Genomic DNA, 17,869 nt, shown 5'->3' on the forward strand with positions numbered 1-17,869 from the left:
TTATCTTTAGTAATACTGTGACATCGTGACGTATCCACATTGAGCTTAGGATTCCCTTGGAATTGTCATTTATTCCTCTATCAGTTTTCTATCAAATGTTAATTTTGGTTGAAAGTAAAACGGACACCATATTTACCACCAAAGTGACCCGCTCTCAGCGGTTATCACCCATACGCGTTGCGTGAATCGTATTGCAGTTCATTGCAGATCAATTTCGAGTTCTGTAGGAAAGCAGAATGGTGAGTTTAAAACGAATTTCGTTTCCTATTTGATTTCTCTTATGATTTCTCAGTTATTTACAGAGGAAATGTGGTTACCTTTTTATTTAAATTTATCTATTTCAGGGGGAAAGGAAGGCCGTGAATAAGTACTATCCACCTGACTGGACCCCCGAACAGGTTTGTTTACAAGCAATGCAAATCAGTTGAGGTTGTTCAACAGAGAAATTTCAGGAAATCGATTGTTACGCATGACAATTTCAGCGATCCTGTTCCGTCTATTTGTTTTTTGGCTGTTTACGCGGTACTGCACACGATTTAAGACGTTTACATGAGGCCCTGCCAGGACGTGCCATATTTCAAAAGCAAAATTGATGATCATGTTTATGACTTCATGTTGTCATTGTCACAAATGCGTTTTAATCTTAGGTTTGAAAGAATCTGGCTTTAATTTGTTTCAATTTAGGGAAAAAAGTGGCCGACTTCTCTGAGTGAAGTAACCAACGCTTTTTATCAGCTTTCAGTACTTATAGAAACCACAGATTTGTAAGATAAGTTTCAGAAACTATTGCATAAAGTAGGATCCAGTTCCACTTTTGTAATGATTTCAACGACTCTGTCATATATTTTTTGGGTTTGATTCCCAGACTCAGCGTCGTACACTGTATGTGGGTTGAGTTTGTTGATTCTCTTCTCTGCTCCAAGAGGTTTTTCTGCTCCGAGCCGTTTTTCCTCTCTCCACAAAAACCAATATTTAATTTTGATTTGAGTAATAATTTCATTAGTGTCCCCAATTACTTGCTCTAGTGCTAAATCCATTGACACTTAAATAAAGTTGTTATTATTATTATTATTGAAACCCCTTCTGCAGGATTGTGCAACATGTCAATGGTTTATACATGTAGCCCTTAGCATTTATCCTAATGAACTTGAGAATTTAACCATTTGCAGATGAAATGAGAAAGGCAGCACTTCTGCTCAGTTATTTTATGACCCTAACTATTTGTGCAGCTGTCACAAAAATTTGCCCCCTCTGCCCTTCAATGTCAATGTTTTGGGTTGCAGCACTTGCACTTGCAAAACCCAACCAGAAAACACAACATTGAAGGGAGGGAGGAGGAGGGATATGTTATTTATGGCTTGGATATGCTTTACATGCTATTCTAGCAAAGTGTTATAAATATTTATTATCAAAGTTGTACGTTCAAACCCCCTGTCCTCCAAATTGGTATTCTGATGCACCATTAAAGAGGACAGTTTTTGAGTGCATGTATGTGTTCAGTGCAAGGTGTAGTACTTAATTAAGATTCAATGGTTGCTCCCTTTGTTGTCAGGGTTCACTTGACAGGTATCATGGACAACATCCATTGCGTGAAAGAGCCAGGAAGCTCAACCAAGGGATTCTCATCATTAGGTTTGTATAGAAACTGTAATAAATATTATTTTATCTCTCAGATAGTACACACACACGATGACTAGCTAATTTATCGGGCCGTATTCTACAGTGATTTCCATGTTAGTTACTTGAAAGAAACTTGTGAAACTGTTTGAATCTTGAAAGCAACTATTTTTATGCACACTAATTATTTGTGGCAATTGAACATTCTTCTTGACTTCGACTTGTTTCCTTTCCGGTCCACCAAGTATTACCTCAGAGATGTTACAGTAATAAATGTCTTATATAGCTACTAACCTCGTTTTTACAGCCTGTACTGTAAGTTACAGGTCCTCATTTTTTCCATTAGTTTATGGTCTGTGCACTTCACGCTTGGGCCATAAATCAACGGAAAAATCTTGCTCAGTACAGACCTCTAACTCGGTTAGTAAGAGGTATTTATTACTCGAGGAAGAAAAAGGTAGCTTGGCTTTTACCTGTTAATTTTATGTAGAATGATAGAAAAACAGTGTAAGGGCTGACAATGTGTGTGATGAAATCAATGTTGCTTTAAACCCTGGATATTGTTGTTATTGGGTAATATAATTTTGTAAAAATAAGAGGTGTTGGTATAGAATTCACAAAAACACGCCAAATTAAGTGACTGTTAAAGACCACATCTGTGGAGGGCTGTTTTTGAAAAGTTGAAAAATAAGGAAACATTAATGTCAGTAATACATGTTTAACCAAAAGTGTAGTAGATGGTACGATAGTTTTGTTTAATTTTGATTTCATTACGATTTTTAAATGAAATCTTAGTTTTTGTATGTGAATGCTGGTGTTAATATAATCCTTACTGGTATCTTAAAGGTTTGAGATGCCATACAATATCTGGTGTGGAGGTTGTGGAATTCATATTGGAATGGGTAATAAAAATCATTGTACAAATGCTACTACCTGATCTCCTATTTAACTGTCTCCTGTACAGTCAATGAAAGATAATTCCCCTATTAAAAGTCGCCTTTTGTAGTTTCAATAATACATGTATGTGAGAGGGTGAAGACAATGCTTTTGAGGAAAAGGGACAAAGCGATGACTTTTGTTGTGATGACAGTCTGGAGACTTTTCTTCCATTATCTTCATCCCATAACCTTGTTTTATATTGTGGAGCAACTCCATGCCATACTTCCTGTTTGCCTTAATCACATGCAGATCTTTTCTTGTACAAAGTAATTCAAGAATCCTTAAGGTGGCTGGAACCAGTTTCACCACTTTTAGGAGACCTTATTAGAGTGGTTGTCAACAACACTGTATCACATAACAGCAATGTTGTACATGGTACCATATGAAACACCAATTATTGCTTAACAAAATGGTCCAGTTATTGTGACTTGTTAGGTTACCATGGCAACACGAACACCCTATGTTTCATCTTTACTTCCTTATACATTCTCGAAAATGAACTCATTGACCCCCATTGTTTATTATAGAATAGTAATTAGCAATCCAAGATAGAACTATCGGCAAAGTGTTAAAAAATTCTTGGAAGCCGATTCAGAACTTCTTTAAATTTTCGAAAATTAAGGTAGCTCAGTACACATCGAGTGGGGCCAGTTCCATGACCAATCAAAACAGCTTTAACTTTAGATATTTGCACGTCTCACTCAACCCTTATTACCCAGGAGGATGTTAACTTAAATTTATGTGCTTTTTCATCACTCAGGTGTTCGTTATAATGCTGAAAAGAAGAAAGTTGGAAATTACTACACAACACCAATTTACAGATTCAGAATGAAGTGTCATCTTTGTGACAACCACTTTGAGATTGAAACAGATCCTAAGGTGAGCTTAATGGATTGAGCCAAAAATACATATACAGTGCAATAGTCCATTTTCGATATATTAAAATTCAGTCCTAAACAAAAGGCACCATCTTGAAGCTCTGGGGAATTAACACATTCAAATCCTTATATTTATTCCCCAGAGTCTCGACATGATGCCTTTTGTTTAGGACTGAATTTTAATATATCAAAAGTGGACTATTGCACTGGAAATAAGAATTTATGGAAAATTAATTATCATTGAAAACTCTTTTCATGGACATTTCAACAACCTCTCCCAACTTTACGTTTCTCATTCATTCATTCATTTATCACACAAACATTACTAAAAGAGAGATACGTATACCTGAAGCTAATCCTTTCAAGAGTATCTTCAGCTGACATAAAGCACAAGTTGGTTTTTAAGAGTGAGAAATACAGGAGTGCCGAGAGAAAAACGGTCAGACCAGGGTTAAGCACCAATACAAAGAGATAAAAATTATGATGATAATAATATTTTTGTGTTAGGGAAGATTGAAAGAGTGTGCCCCATTTTCGATGTAGAAGGTTCCTTTGAGATGTGCATAGTGGAGGGAAAAGGGGAGAAGACTTATCAATTTCAGGACATTTAAGTGGAAGGGCAAGAGATCTGAAACTATAGAAGTGTGCCTCTCATCCCTGTTATTAATTGTGTCACTTGAAACAGGTACATGCATTTACACCAAAAGATGTGGTTTGGGAAGATAAGAACACCTGGTATCATTCCTTAGCTTCAGAAAACTTGGGTGTTGAGAAGAGTCATGTTACTGGAAAGGAGGCTTTAACCCTAAGATAGCAGGTGCAGGCCACAATGATCAGCTCTCCTGAGAAAATTGTACAGCATAAACTAAGACCTGTAACCAGGAAGTCTAGAGAGGGTTGTTGATTATTGAAGTTATAATGGTATTGATTCCACTCTCCTGATATATTGTATAAAATGGTAAACTGTGTCTTTATATGCTGATTACGTTTGGATGAGAGGCTGTTTTGAATGACTTGTTTCTTTTACTTTTATTTTAGAATTGTGACTATGTTATTGTGACTGGTGCAAGAAGGAAAGAGGAAAGATGGGACCCCTCAGCAACTGAAACTGTGGAGCTAACAGGTAGGCTATTTTTTACTTTTGCAATAAAAAGTTTCATTAATCTAATGGTAAATAGCGTGTTCATACATACATTTTTGACGTGCCTGACCTTGTTGCTCAGTTTAGAGCCTTGTGGCTGCTGGTTCCTGGCTATCTTTTTGCTTCTCCACCATATAATGAAATGTTGTTGTCTTCTGTGCAATATATCACATCAAAGGCTTGCAACATGATCAGTTTGACTGAGTGCAATGTGGAGCCAATTCTGAGAGCCAAATTCGGTTTTGGGAGATGAAATAGAGGTGTAAGCAAAGTGTTCTATTCTTAGTCCTCTAAACAAAAGGAAAAAAAAATGACCATTTTTTACATCAAATTTTTAATAAACTTAAATGTACGGTTAGACAGAGAAGATGCAAAGAAGATGGCAACAGATCCAATGTTCAAGCTGGAACATGGAGTCAAAGATCAGCAGAAATCAAAAGAAGTTCAACCCACTTTAGGCCAGCTACAGGTAAATTCAATTTCCCCATTAAGATTACCATGTTGCCTTCCATAACTACTGCTGTTAGTGAAGAATAAAGTTTACTTGTCAATATTGAATTGTTTCTGAATTGTAATGTAAACTTGCAAAATCATCAGTCTCCATCCCATTAAGGTATCTGGTTGACGAGTTTTTTGAGACAGAGAAATTCATAGGTCATTGAAATTTCTTTGTATTATTGAATTGTATTGACATTATTATATCTAGTACAGTGGACTTTTATATATAACATTCAGTTTTATCTTTTCCTTTACATGTATTTCAGTTATTTTAATGTTATGTTTAATTAGATGCCCCCAAGGTCATGGCATAGGCTGGCACCTGTCAATCTCTGTTATCCTGCTATCAATCTACCTGCCCACCCATTCATCCAGTGCACAGTTATTTAAGCTTAGTATACCTGTCAGCACAAAATGATAAAGAAGCTAAGGTGGGCTCTTTAATGTAAATTATACTTCTTTTCATTAAATAGGGTCTACAGCCCTGTAGCTGTTTTTTTTATTTTGATCCTTCAAATTTGTAAACAGGAAGTGCAGTCAGTATGGAAAGATGACTATTCCCTAAATCAGTTGTTAAGGAAGAAATTCCGGGAGCAAAAACATGAATTAAAAGCTCAGGAGATGAAAGACAATGAATTAAAAGAGAGGGGAGCTCTGGATTTATCTCTTGTACCAGAGAGGCTGGAGGATATTCAGCTTGCAAAGAAAATAAGATATCACGGAGAAGGTTGGTAGGAGCTGTTTTGAACTTAGTAAAGCTACATGGTGTTGTGGTTTTAGCTTACTTTAGTTTCCTGCAGCATCATTACTCAAATAGGAAAGTGATTCTCCTCCTTCTACCATCTCCAATTACCTCCAAGCTTGCCATAAATGGGGTCATTTCACAGCGTAGGGTCCAAATTACCGGGTCGTCGTCAACTCAGTTGATATAGAGAATCAAACTAGTGAGAGTGGCGATGCAAATTTGAGCTCCGAATGCATTTACACTTGGAGACCTAAAGTTTATTTCCCATGGTTAAACTGAGAGCACCAGGGAACGACAAAGGTCGCGTTAACCCTTCCAATACCAAGAAGAGTGGTTTTACCGGTCAGTTGGAGACCCCCTTGGGTGAAAGATCTTTATCCCTTTTTTGTCCCTAAGGGTTTGTCATTGACGAATCAAATCATCAGGAGTCCGACAAAGTCAAATAGACAAGTGTCATTGTTGGAAAGGAAAGCGTTAACAAATGGAAAATCATTTTTGAGCTGACGTAGATGTTGTTAACCCATTCATCTCTGAGGCGGCCCCCTTGAGAAAAACCTTAAATAACAATGACCACAACCAAGTTTTCTGAGCCCGCGAGACTGAGCACCCCCAGCAAACCATTGTTTTAACGAAAACCGCTGGTCAGCAACCTCCCCCTTGATGAGTAAAATCGCCAGTCATTAGACACGCGCGTTTTGATTGGCTGGTGGGAAATATGATCATGTATCAAGAAAGTCTGTTTCAATCAAGAAGTCAAAAAACCAGCATTTTCCTTTATTTGTTAAATTATCTTTGAGAAATATTTTATAAAAGCAATAGAGGACTTTTTTCCGTGTTTCCATATCCTAAACACTCGGGGGAGTTGGGAGAATTCTCGACAGTTATGCAAACCCGAGACGCAGTCGAGAGTTTGCATAATTGTCTCTAATTTTCCCAACTCCCCCTCATATTTAGATGAGGCTATGGAAACACGGAAAACGTCCTCCATTGCTTAAGTAATCAGTCGGCCGAGAATAAAATACAGTTAAGTGCATTGCATAATGAGCTATCTCTGAAAACTTTAACCCGATATACGAGATAATCTCTAAGCACTGAGGCTTGAAAAATTCGAAATTTTACGAAGGTTTTATGGGATCATTAGCGCTTTTGCTACCCAGGAATTTATCAGGTTCTAATGGCTCATAACTGGGTCGTTATCAAAGCTAAGTGGCTCAAAAATTGGAGATTGAACTAAGTTTGACAAGTTTTTTTACCTTTCTTCTGTGAGCAAACGCAAGGCATCGTGCTATTTATAAACAAAATTTAAACAGTGACGCCAGCAAAGATTCCCCTATACAGTAAGTGTTACCAGTGGTAAGCTGTAGGCGAATGTTCCATACGGATTGTTCAGTCTTTATTTTAGATAACTAATTGGAGCAATGCTTAGACTGTATCATGGATTTACAGGCTTATGATAATGTGGCCTTGATACTGCGATTATATATGGGTTATCATACCAATGAATTTTAAGTGAATTTTAAAGTCTCCTTGAAAAAGCCCTTTGCGTATAGTCTTAGGAATCGAGTCTCTGTAGTTGTCTTGCTCACCCGTATCAAACAATAATAATTATTGTAATCAAAAAATTATTTTTTCCAGGTTTTGACGAACATCGTCGAAAACGCCGATTTGAAGTTAACAGTCGGCCAATGTTTGATTCCAAGGAAAAATTAGACGAGAAGAGAGAGAGAATAAAACAGCTAATTGGGAAGAGGAAACAGATGCAGTTGAGTTCATTTTCATCGCCACCGAAAGATAATGAAGACTCTTTGAAGCTTGGAATTAAAGTCCGAAGAAACAGGTCGGGAAGCACTGATGGCCTCGCGAATAAGGATTGTGGTCAGTTTGATCATGCATGCAGAGTTAGTAGAGGAGACTCTGATGCATGTGAAGAGGATCCACTGCCAAAGGTGGACAATTCAAGAACTGAAGAGGGCTTCCGCGACGCTTCTCTGACTCCCAGGACACTGCAAGCAAAGGAGAATTTTACTACAGGCCCATCTTTTCCAGCTGGAAAGGAAGTCAAGACACTTCCGCTTGCGCAAAGGGAACAGGACGATTCAACCTCGTTTTCTAGTAGACAAAAGAAGGACCATGCAGGAGACTCACATCAGGGTAAAAATCACAAAACAACAGTCGTGAATTGGTCTCCCAAAGCGAAAAGTGACGATTTCGTACATAAAAATTCACGTATGGGTTCTTTGGTTTGCTGTGACTATTCAGACTCCAGTTCAGACGGTTCAGAAGATCCATCGTAAACTTCTCAATCATGTCACTCACTTGCCACAGAAGCGTAAATAATTACAATTTTGTTATTAATGATGAAATGGTATATGAAATGAATCATATATGAACTGCGGATATGAAATCAAGTAAAGCTATGATCTTCGCAGTTATGAGAGCAATTTTTGCAATTGCGTAGAGAAGCCTGAAAAATTCTACGCAATTGCAAAAATTGCGCTCATAACTGCGAAGATCATAGCTTTACTTGACTTAATTTTGTTATTCTCCTCCATCATACACGACGATTGCATGACTTCAACAATAGTTGCTGAAATTTGCAGTTCTGTGGAGCTAGGGTTACTTGTTCAAACTTGCCCCTAATTAAGGCACGCCCGCTTTCCCTTCTCATCTCGTGCAGGTACTTGACTGCGGTCATCCCAAAACGCAGACTGCAGACTGTGCAGACCAGGGGTAAAATATGGCGTTACCCTCACTACTATTGAGAGCTAACCGTAAACAGGCTAACCTGAATGTTATTTAGGCCTAATTAAGCTAACCGAATGTTATTTAGGCCTAATTCAGGCTAACCCAATTTTCATTTTAAACAGACCGGTCTGCGCAGTCTGCAGACTGCGTTTTTCAGTGTCCCACTTGACTGGCATTTCATTAGCCTAACCCTAATTTATGCAATGCACGTTTGTTTCACGTGAAGATTACGTGTTCAAACTTGCCCCTAATTTATACACGCCCCTTCTTTTGTGTTTCTGATTGATGACGTCATTTAAGACTACCTGTCAAAATGGGTGTGAAGGGGTTCCTACTACTACTTTCAACTTTGTTGGCTACAGTTTTATGCATTTCGTAGTTAAGTAGTAGATTTAAGGCATCTTTTATCTAACATTAAACATCTGCTGCTCTGTAGCTTTCGCTGATTTGAATGGTTATCGTCGAGGGCACACCCACACACTACAAATTTAGAATTATCGTACAGTATAAGCCGCATCTCATAAAAGAACTGTTCGGTCGCATTTATTTCAGCGGTTGAACTTGAGGATGTCAACTATGAATTCAAACGTTTAAACGACCGTTATTACAGTATAATATACAGTCCCAGAGAGAAGTATGGCTGAGCAGCTCTGATTTGAATGATTAAATCTCAGAATCTTGTGCTCATGCAGTTCAAAAGATAGAGCCATGTTATACAGACTGAGGAGTGATTAGCCTCTTATTTTTCTCTTGCTACTGACTTCCTACTCTCTTTAGATGTTATGAACTTTAAAACGATACTTTGTACAGCACATTTTCTTTACGGCGTCTCTAAACTGCCGGCTTTGAAACGAGTAAAGTGGAGGGTTTACACTTGCGCTTGCCATAATCAACAGAAACATCGTGATAAAGACCGTATCACCAACTTGGCGAATTGCACCAATCAAAAGCGAACCCTCTAGGATTGCCCAAGGCAGCCAAAAGATGTTGAAAGCAATGACAATGCTAAAAATAATCCTGGTAATTCGTTTACGAGATTTTATGATAGACTGACTCCATTCTTGTTTTTTACGCCCATTGACACATGAGCATTCACACCATAAATGTTTGATGACCGCAAAGGACGTTCGCAGAATAATCGCCATTGGTATGATGTAGGCAACGATAAGATCAGCAAAAGCCACTGGTTTCAAACTGTTCTTTTCCAAGAGATGTTGAAAACAGATCGTCACGGAAGAATTAGATCGGACTGCATGCGGTATGCCAGACACGATGACAGCGAATGGTATGCTTGTTATAGCCGACACGAGCCATATTGCCACAAGACTAGTGCATATTTTTCGCGTTGTTATCACTGTTTTGTGTCGCCACGGGTGAACAACAGCATAATATCTGTCCGTTGAAATTGCGGCCAGAGTTAAGACGGAATTATTCGTGGTAAACGCAATACAGACTGTTCCGATTTTACAGACAATTCTCTCAAATGTTTTCGGCAGGGGGGTCCCGTTGCTAAAATAACGATTTTGTATCTCACTGGCAAAGAACAAACCGCCGAATATCGTGCACAGCAAGTCTGACACAGCTAAATTCAGAAGGAGGTAATTAAAAGGAGTTCTCCGTATCTTCTTGTCCTTGACAACGAGAAGACAGACGATAAAATTTCCAATCAAACCAGCAGCAATGATTAATGGTGTAACAATTTCGAAAGCCAGTGACCCTTGTGATGTCATCTCGGGGTTTCGTCAGTTTTGTGCGCTTCTTTCCTCTATCGATCCTCTTAAATCTATTATTATTTTCTTGCAATGTATTTTGTAATGCTAGGATACACGGAAATTGTACCTCTGTTATCAAAATGTTTATTTAAAGGGCCTATCAACAAATGACAGTGCACTAAGAATTGCAATTTGCATTTTAAAACATAACCAATAATTTTCTGTGCCGAAAACATGATCTGAAATCAAAATAATTTATGTTGGAATTGGAATTTATCGATCACAAAATCACAAAAAAATTTGCCCATGTTTAAGTTAATTGTATAAAGAAAAAAGTAATATCAATTTAGACAGGGCTCTTGATTTTGTCAAAATCTGTACTTGTGCTTTATCAAGTTTGCGCTCTTAGGCTTGTTTTTGGCATCTTTTGTTCACTTCCTCCTTCAAATATTGCAGTTTATGATTATCTTTTGAAATGCCTTTCTTTTTATTCCAAAGGTTCTAATGCTCTTCTCATCAAGATAGCCTGAGGATAGTTTTATTAGAAAGTTTGGTCTCTTTTGTCCTTGTTTATCAATGCAGATGTTAATAAAAAGCAAGATCTTCGTGAAACCAAGTTTCATTCGAATGCTATTTTTACGTCCCCCAGTTATCAATGATGAGAAAGAAAAAACCATAGGTACTGTGTTACCAGTCACTGAGCGGGTTTCTACCGTCTCGTTGACTATAGTCTACGTTTGTCACTAACACTAAATATTTGGATAGTATATATCAAGACGATTCGGTCAACTCTTAATTAATTAAGCCTTCTGTAGTTCTTAAAGCGCTTGATGTGGTTAAGATAACTGTGTTTTAAGGCGAGAAAGCAAGGAAACGTTACGCAAGCTGTGTGCGTGAATACGATAAATGGTTTCTTAAAGAAATCTTAAAATTGAACGCCTTAACTGCTAGACTTTTGTGATGATTATGTCATCTTTTCTAGCGTAGAGGATCTTAATGGTACGTTTGGCTCATTTCCGACAAATTGACCATCGTTAATTTCTTTCGCGCTCTTCTACCTCAATGCTATGGTACAACTTTGTCTTATAAATATCGTGCAAACCTGACCAGTTATATTGCTTTTGTTTCATGACCTCAAACCTGGGTTCTATGGGACGTGTTACATACGTGTTTGTCACCCAACTCGGTTTGAATTAATGGTTTAGTGCGAAATATTTAGTTTTGTTTCCAAATTCGCTTTTTTTTGGCACCTGTCACGATTGTCACGGAGAGATAAATAGAGAAATTTGGCATCACGATCACGTGAAACGCCAAATGTCAGCTTGCCATTTCACGTTTCACGTTTCACGTAAAATAAAAGGTTGTAGAGACCTTTATCACCGAAGCTTTCGGGATTTACCGCAAACCGCAAACCGCGGTTTGAGGTTTGTCGTTTGCCGTTAGAGGTTAGCTCGATTTTGAAAGGAAAGGAAAGGAACTTTATTTAAGTGTCTAGTCGTTCTCGCGCTGGAGCGCTAATTGGGGACACTGTAAACTGAAATTAACAATGAAAGTAAATCAAGTCAAGTGTTGGTTTTTGAGGAGAGGGGAAACCGGAGTACCCGGAGAATAACCTCTCGGTGCAGAGTAGAGAACCAACAAACTCAACCTACACATGACACCGAGTCCGGGAATCGAACCTGAGCCACATTGGTGGGAGGCGAGTGCTCTCAACACTGCGCCATCCCTGCACCCAACTTTATCAAGCCGTTCCTGTTATGCACATCGGCGCCGTCATCTTGGATTTTTCATTGCTACAACTGCTCTCAAATCAAACAGCTCAAATTCTCCCAAAACTTATATTTGATCTTCAAAATTGATCCCAATAGATAGCAAACAGACTGATATGGTCAAACGGGAGCTCTGATTGATCTCTGGCTACAAAACGCTGCCGTAATCACTTACCGCAAGAACGATATTTAGAAGTTGAAACTCGAACCGCAAACTGCAGGACAAGAAGATCACGTGATTTCCCGAGGTTCGCGGTGTTGCCCGAAAAATTCGTTGCTAAAGGTCTGCTGTGACTTGAGCGTGACCCACGGCAACTCGAGTATTTGGTTACTAAAAGGCAAAAACTTAAACATTGTTTGTAGAAAAAGACGATATACAAAATGAAAATCCTTACCCGTCAAATTTTGAGAGTTTTGATGAAGCTGTTTTGTCGCTCAACAGAGTCAACGTGAGTTCATGAAGAAAATTGCGGCAAGGAGGCAGTTATGAACTATCTGAAACCATGAAATTTTTTCTCCTTTTGCATAAATACCGGGGGTACTATTCCGCAAGCAACTTCTTATGTAGAAAAAAATTTCACGTATTCTTGGATTTCACATGACGTCACGGCAGCCATCTTGGTGTCCCCAAACAATGAAATGGCGGCCATGTTGGTGTGCCGATCCAATCCTCCGGGAATTGAAAGCTATTATTATGCTAACGCCTTCTTTTTTTTCCCTTGAAAAACATGGCTGTTGATCACGTGAGTGAAACCCAAGACTACGGCAAACGCGAAAATGCCTACTTTCACGCAGAAACGGCTAGCGGCAGCCGGAAACGTACAAAATGACAGGAAAATGTACACGTGGTCACTATTATTTTCGACGCTAAATAGACCTTATTTGCTGGCATATTTTGCTCCTTAATTGTAGATCATGTGACATGTACTGAAAAGAGAACAGATGCTGGCATTGATCCGAAATTTGACGTTTCTTTTAATGATCAAGATAAAATATTTACTCGACTGAGTATCGTGGCCTGATTTGTAATAAAAAGAATGTACAAGTGAATAGTCTTTTAAAACCCGCTCTTCTTGAATACGATTATAATAAAAGTACTACCTTCTTTGGTCACTGAAAATTCGGTATACAAGAACATCTAATTTGGGGGCCGAGGCTGAACATTCTTATTTTCTTTGTTTGCGATTTGAGCTGGAAAGCGTTATGCACTAAGTTCGACTACAAACTGAGTTGTTCTTCTTCATTGTATCATACAATAAGAAAACCACATTGTTTATTTGCAAAAAACTCCCTAATTATTTGAGTTACTTATCCTTTTAGACTACAGTTTTACATTTCTGTCACCTTCAATTTCTGTTGGCAAAAAACCAAAAAACAAGTGAGCCAAATGAAGACATTCGTAACTGCCCTTCTCAGCTTGAATATCTTCTCAGCATATTATTAAAATTTTGATTGATCTCAGCCTGAAATGTCTCATTAAAAACTAGGTTTTTATAAAAAAAAGAGTGGGCTAGGAAAAATCTGAGTGCTCCTAATTGAAGTCCAACATGTGAGACCTTCTGACCTTCCTTCACCAGCTCGGATTCCCTGCGAAGCGGTGCCTTACCACTCGCATTCTGTTTTTGATTCATCGCATTTAAACAAATTACAAAGATCGTTTGTGAATGATGAGGTGAGGAACCCAACAAGGTCCATCTGCCTTTTAATATTTGGGCTTTCTCGTACGAATTTAGAAGCTACTTTTGTCAGTCAAGGAGTGAAATTTTTAATGGTAACATATACGCAATAATAGTGAATCAACCCTTGATCCAACACAGACTTCAAACTGAAATAAAACGCTGTCTTCGAGATAGTTCTGTCAACTTTTGAGAAGAATTAAAATGTCAACGAAAACCTGGTAATCAAATTCTCCTCTTTCTCAAAAGTGAATATCTTTATGTGAAAGCCTTCAGAGTTTCTCTAAAGCACCTGTTTCTTATTATTCTTTCTCACTAACAATAAATAAGTAACGTAAGAAAGAGACCTTCAATCTTGGACAGATTAAAATGGAACAGAAATGCCCCTCTCCCTCTAAATCAAGAATGAAGCAGCGCGCCGTTTTCCCATCATTGAGTCTGGGGGGAGGGGTGGTGTTAATTTTCCATTCGATCTGTCCAAGATTGCCAGCTGGTGTCGCGTGACCTAAACCCCGATTAATTTATCTTCTTGTTTTGTGTAAATATTGGCTTTCGTTTTGTTCCATGTAAATTGCATACATAATTTTGGTGTCGCACGACGTGAGGTATCCAAGTTAAGTAAGTGAGCAGGAATGTCTGAGTTAACAATATTGTGGTTGAAGACGACTTTTCTCAAGCCTGAATTGATTTTTTTCCTTTAGGTTGATATTTGCTACCTCCCCTTAACCGATGCTATAAATATTGTAAATGTCGCGAGGAACCTCTTCAAAATTGACGTAATGCCAATTTGAATATCACATCCGCGTCTGTTCACTCATCGCGACGTGTCCATTGTACCTTGCGTTCTTTGTACTTACGATCGCTGGCGATCTCTGGATGACTTTGAGCGTCTGTAAAAACCCAACTTGCTGTGAGATATCGTAGTAACCGACGACGCTCCACAATCGAAATGATGACGTTCGACTTGACTTGATATGGAATGGAAACTTTGAAACAGCTGAAACATTGCAACTGTTTTAATTATAATGAAGCGTTGTCGACTTTATCCTGTCTTCTCTACAGTTTTCTTAGCTTTCGTAGTTATTTCCCGTGGTCAGAATTTAGGTAAGTCACGTTGAGGTTTAGTAGCATATAAGTCCTTCCACGATTAGGCCTTAAAGAGACTATCAAGGGACTGTCCTCGTGTCCCGCCGCCATATTTCAGCTGCATTTTGCGTGATGAACACTGAAACTTCGAGATTTCTGGGAGCATTTTGAGTCAATGTAGGCTTCGCATTTGTGATTGGGTGAATCAAGTTCATTAAGTATTTTTGACAACCACATAACGTTGACAGATTTTATTTGAAGCTATATCCTCTCGAACACATACTGGGCAGGATTAATTTTCAACACTATATTGCTTTTATTAACAGAAAAGGGAAAACAACTAGAAGGGCTCGTTGAAGAATCTTTCATGTTATGGTTAAACTCCTCGACTCTGTAACTTTGGTTTTATTAATTGGTCAAGAATACAAATATCACATCCAGTGATATTTGCAAAACGAAGTGGATTAAGAAAACAGTTTACCGACATTGAGTAAATGATTGACGTACACAAGCAGGTTACTTTAAAATTCGGAAAAGAACATTCCATCCCGGATCTTGCTCTAAGTATTTAATTTTCAATGGAATTTGTAGTCTGTATAAGTTATTTAGTGCATGACGATTATGTTGCCTGAAGTGTTATTAGGTCATGGTGTTATCTTCTTTTGGGAAAATGTTTACCCAACTGGCAAGGGTTATTTTTCCGTTGTTGTTTGAAGTAACGTTTTATTGATGGAGGTAGATTTTTAATTAAATTGTCAGGATATCTAAAACTCCAAGCAAATGCAGCCTAGTAAAACTATTGATGTTTATAAAGGTGTGATGGTCCCGTGGGAAGGATAGGAAACCTAAGTTGCTTAGACAACCCCCAACCCCCCCCCCCCCCCCCCCCGAGTTACCCTTGGCGAGATATGTTTCCACTCATTTGTTTAAAAAATTATATCAACCGCCGTTTACATGAGGTGGGCGAGACAACTCGGGGAGGCGAGTTGTCTCGCCTCGGCAGGTAGGGTAACCCTGAGACAACTTTTTCGCATGTAAACAGTTTGCGTCGACCACCCGAGACGAAACAGTAAAATCTTGAATGCGCACGCAAAAAAGAAAAATCAAAGAAGCAACAATTTCGGAGCTTATACATGTTTTTAGCGTTTACTTTCGAAAGAAAAGTTTTTTCCCGCCAAAATTCTCATCGCTGTCAACGGAAATTCTCGATTCATAAACAGCCTTTTATTTAAACTACATATTACTGCTGCGTTAAGATTGTCAGTCCCTTTGCTGAATGTGAAAAACGCAACTATACTTAATAAAAACGAACTATAAAGAAAGAAAGGCAAATGATAGCCTGCGTGGCCGGCGTAATCGGGGAAGAGGAAGGGGAGCGAGGGGGTCACGCGCGCGCTTTCCTTCCCTTCCCCTTTCAAGCGCCGGCCACGCAGGCTAGGCAAATGATGATACATATGTTTTGAAGATGCGTCTTAAAATATATGCATAATTAAGTAGGGTCAACTTTGTCTCGGTCACGCAGTTCTCATATAGTTGTCTCGGGAGGAGGGCTGTCTCGGGTAACCGACACCATATAAACAGGCCCAGGATAGGAGACTTATCCTTTTAGACCGTCGCCAAGCAACTAGCTTTCCATATCCTTCCCACATGCGCACTAAACCTAAAAACAATCGATTTCAATTTAAAATTTGTAGTTAAATCAATGCAATAAGTAAAGCAGCCGACCGATGTTGCAGAGGTCGGAGGTTCGTATGCTGGCTAGGACTCTGATTTTCAGTTGTCTTTTTGCCCGTCACTGAGCAAGTAGTTTCCCAAATGCAGCCTAGCTGGAAGTGGTCGAAGTGGGAAAAGTTGTCCACTCTATTCTCCGTTTAGAAGACTGGTCTCGGGCTAATGTAGCAAAAGTGTTATGATATAATAGTGCAAAGTTTTCCTTACTATTTAGTTCTACCAGATCCAGTTGCACTTTATCCACTGAATGAACAATACAACACGAAAGACATAAGCCAAGGCAAAAATCCACCTGGAAAGGCAATAGGTGTCAAACTTGCTCCTGGGATTTACGGGCAACCCGCGGGATCTTACTCCTTTAAAGGGTCATCGACAAGTTTTATTGAGTTTTCAAATAATGGGGGCTTGGACGCTAGATTCTCAATGACGTTTACCGCTTGGATAAAACCTGAAAGCTCCTCGGGACCTCTTCTTACTTATACATTTAATAATGAAGATGGAGTTCGCGTTTGGCTCGCCAGTCCCGACAAGCTTATGGCCAAGTTTGAAATTAGAGGCAATCGTTCACTGCCTTACGCTATCGAAAGTGGAAAAATTCGACTGCGATCCTGGAATTACATAGCTGCTTCCTACGATAACTCAGTCGGTGCTATGAAACTGTGGATTGATGGCAGAGAAGTGAAGAGTTTTCAAGTGGGAAAGTTCGAGATCGCTACGCAGGGTGATTTAAGAATTGGAGCAGCGACTGGTGGGTCAAATTTCTTCAAGGGAGAGATCGCTTGTGTGCAGATTTACAACAAGTCTTTAACAGAGCAAGAGATGAACGCCGTAAGGGACAGGTGCCCTGTGAGAGGTACACAGTTATTTTAACACGTTTCAGAACCATTTTTAAGCCAGGAGCGTTCGAATGATCTCAAGCACTCTCTCCTCCGCAAAGGCCTTCTTCCTCCTTCAATTCTCGCTGCAGAGCTCAGAGCAGTCTGCAGAGAGAGCGAAATTTAGCGGCGCGGGGGTGCTGGGAGAAAAAGAAAAGAAAGATTGCTAGCTAGTGCTAGTGCTAGTGCTAGTGCTAGTGCTAATCACCCTTACTTGCAGTCGAGGACTGAATTGCGAAGGGCGCGGCTCACGACATCGGGCTGAAAGCATACAAAGGCGCCTCTGGCTGCCGCTATACAGCCCATGTTTGATGTCGGAGCACAGCACCACAGCTAGATGTTAATTAGCTGTGAGTCGATTTTGATGGCTGGAGGCTTCTTCCTTCTCCCTCTTCCTGTCTTTCCCCGCGCGTCTGTTTTTATCTTTCTTTCTTTATAGTTTGTTTCGTTTCCTTTT

The 17,869-nt window shown here is 39.2% G+C and overlaps 4 protein-coding genes across 4 annotated transcripts in view; 3 read left to right on the forward strand and 1 right to left on the reverse strand.

The window, feature by feature from the left end:
* The window catches only part of LOC138022879 (receptor-type tyrosine-protein phosphatase delta-like), a 282,480-nt gene that overhangs the window by 108,181 nt on the left and 156,430 nt on the right, over nt 1–17,869 (forward strand). The window lies entirely within an intron of this gene.
* LOC138022890 (coiled-coil domain-containing protein 130 homolog) lies at nt 8–8,176 on the forward strand. Its single transcript, XM_068869900.1, has 9 exons — nt 8–239; nt 345–398; nt 1,553–1,632; nt 2,464–2,519; nt 3,317–3,435; nt 4,473–4,557; nt 4,935–5,044; nt 5,602–5,800; nt 7,454–8,176. The coding sequence occupies exons 1-9, from the start codon at nt 237–239 to the stop codon at nt 8,110–8,112; spliced, it is 1,365 nt and encodes a 454-aa protein (XP_068726001.1). The 5' UTR covers nt 8–236; the 3' UTR covers nt 8,113–8,176.
* On the reverse strand, nt 9,082–12,897 carry LOC138022893 (tachykinin-like peptides receptor 86C). The gene has a single exon (XM_068869902.1). It carries the CDS (start codon nt 10,291–10,293, stop codon nt 9,337–9,339), a length of 957 nt encoding a protein of 318 aa, XP_068726003.1. The 5' UTR covers nt 10,294–12,897; the 3' UTR covers nt 9,082–9,336.
* Nucleotides 14,243–17,869, forward strand: part of LOC138022888 (uncharacterized) — a 10,057-nt gene continuing 6,430 nt past the window's right edge. Inside the window, exons 1-3 of the mRNA XM_068869895.1 lie at nt 14,243–14,338; nt 14,422–14,824; nt 16,752–17,390. Of these exons, the coding sequence (XP_068725996.1) occupies nt 14,746–14,824; nt 16,752–17,390 (718 nt within the window). The 5' untranslated portion in view covers nt 14,243–14,338; nt 14,422–14,745. The remainder of the gene's footprint in view (nt 14,339–14,421; nt 14,825–16,751; nt 17,391–17,869) is intronic.

The sequence above is a fragment of the Montipora capricornis genome, chromosome 11 (assembly GCF_036669925.1).
Source record: "Montipora capricornis isolate CH-2021 chromosome 11, ASM3666992v2, whole genome shotgun sequence".
In the NCBI taxonomy this organism is placed as follows: domain Eukaryota; kingdom Metazoa; phylum Cnidaria; class Anthozoa; order Scleractinia; family Acroporidae; genus Montipora; species Montipora capricornis.

Excerpts from the sequence above, each read along its gene's own strand:
- LOC138022890 (XM_068869900.1), top strand. Across the intron at positions 399-1,552 it reads CTGACTGGACCCCCGAACAG|GGTTCACTTGACAGGTATCA; the intron begins GTTTGTTTACAA and ends CTTTGTTGTCAG. Across the intron at positions 4,558-4,934 it reads TGAAACTGTGGAGCTAACAG|ACAGAGAAGATGCAAAGAAG; the intron begins GTAGGCTATTTT and ends ATGTACGGTTAG.
- LOC138022893 (XM_068869902.1), bottom strand. The coding sequence starts at position 10,293 with ATGACATCACAAGGGTCACTGGCTTTCGAAATTGTTACACCATTAATC.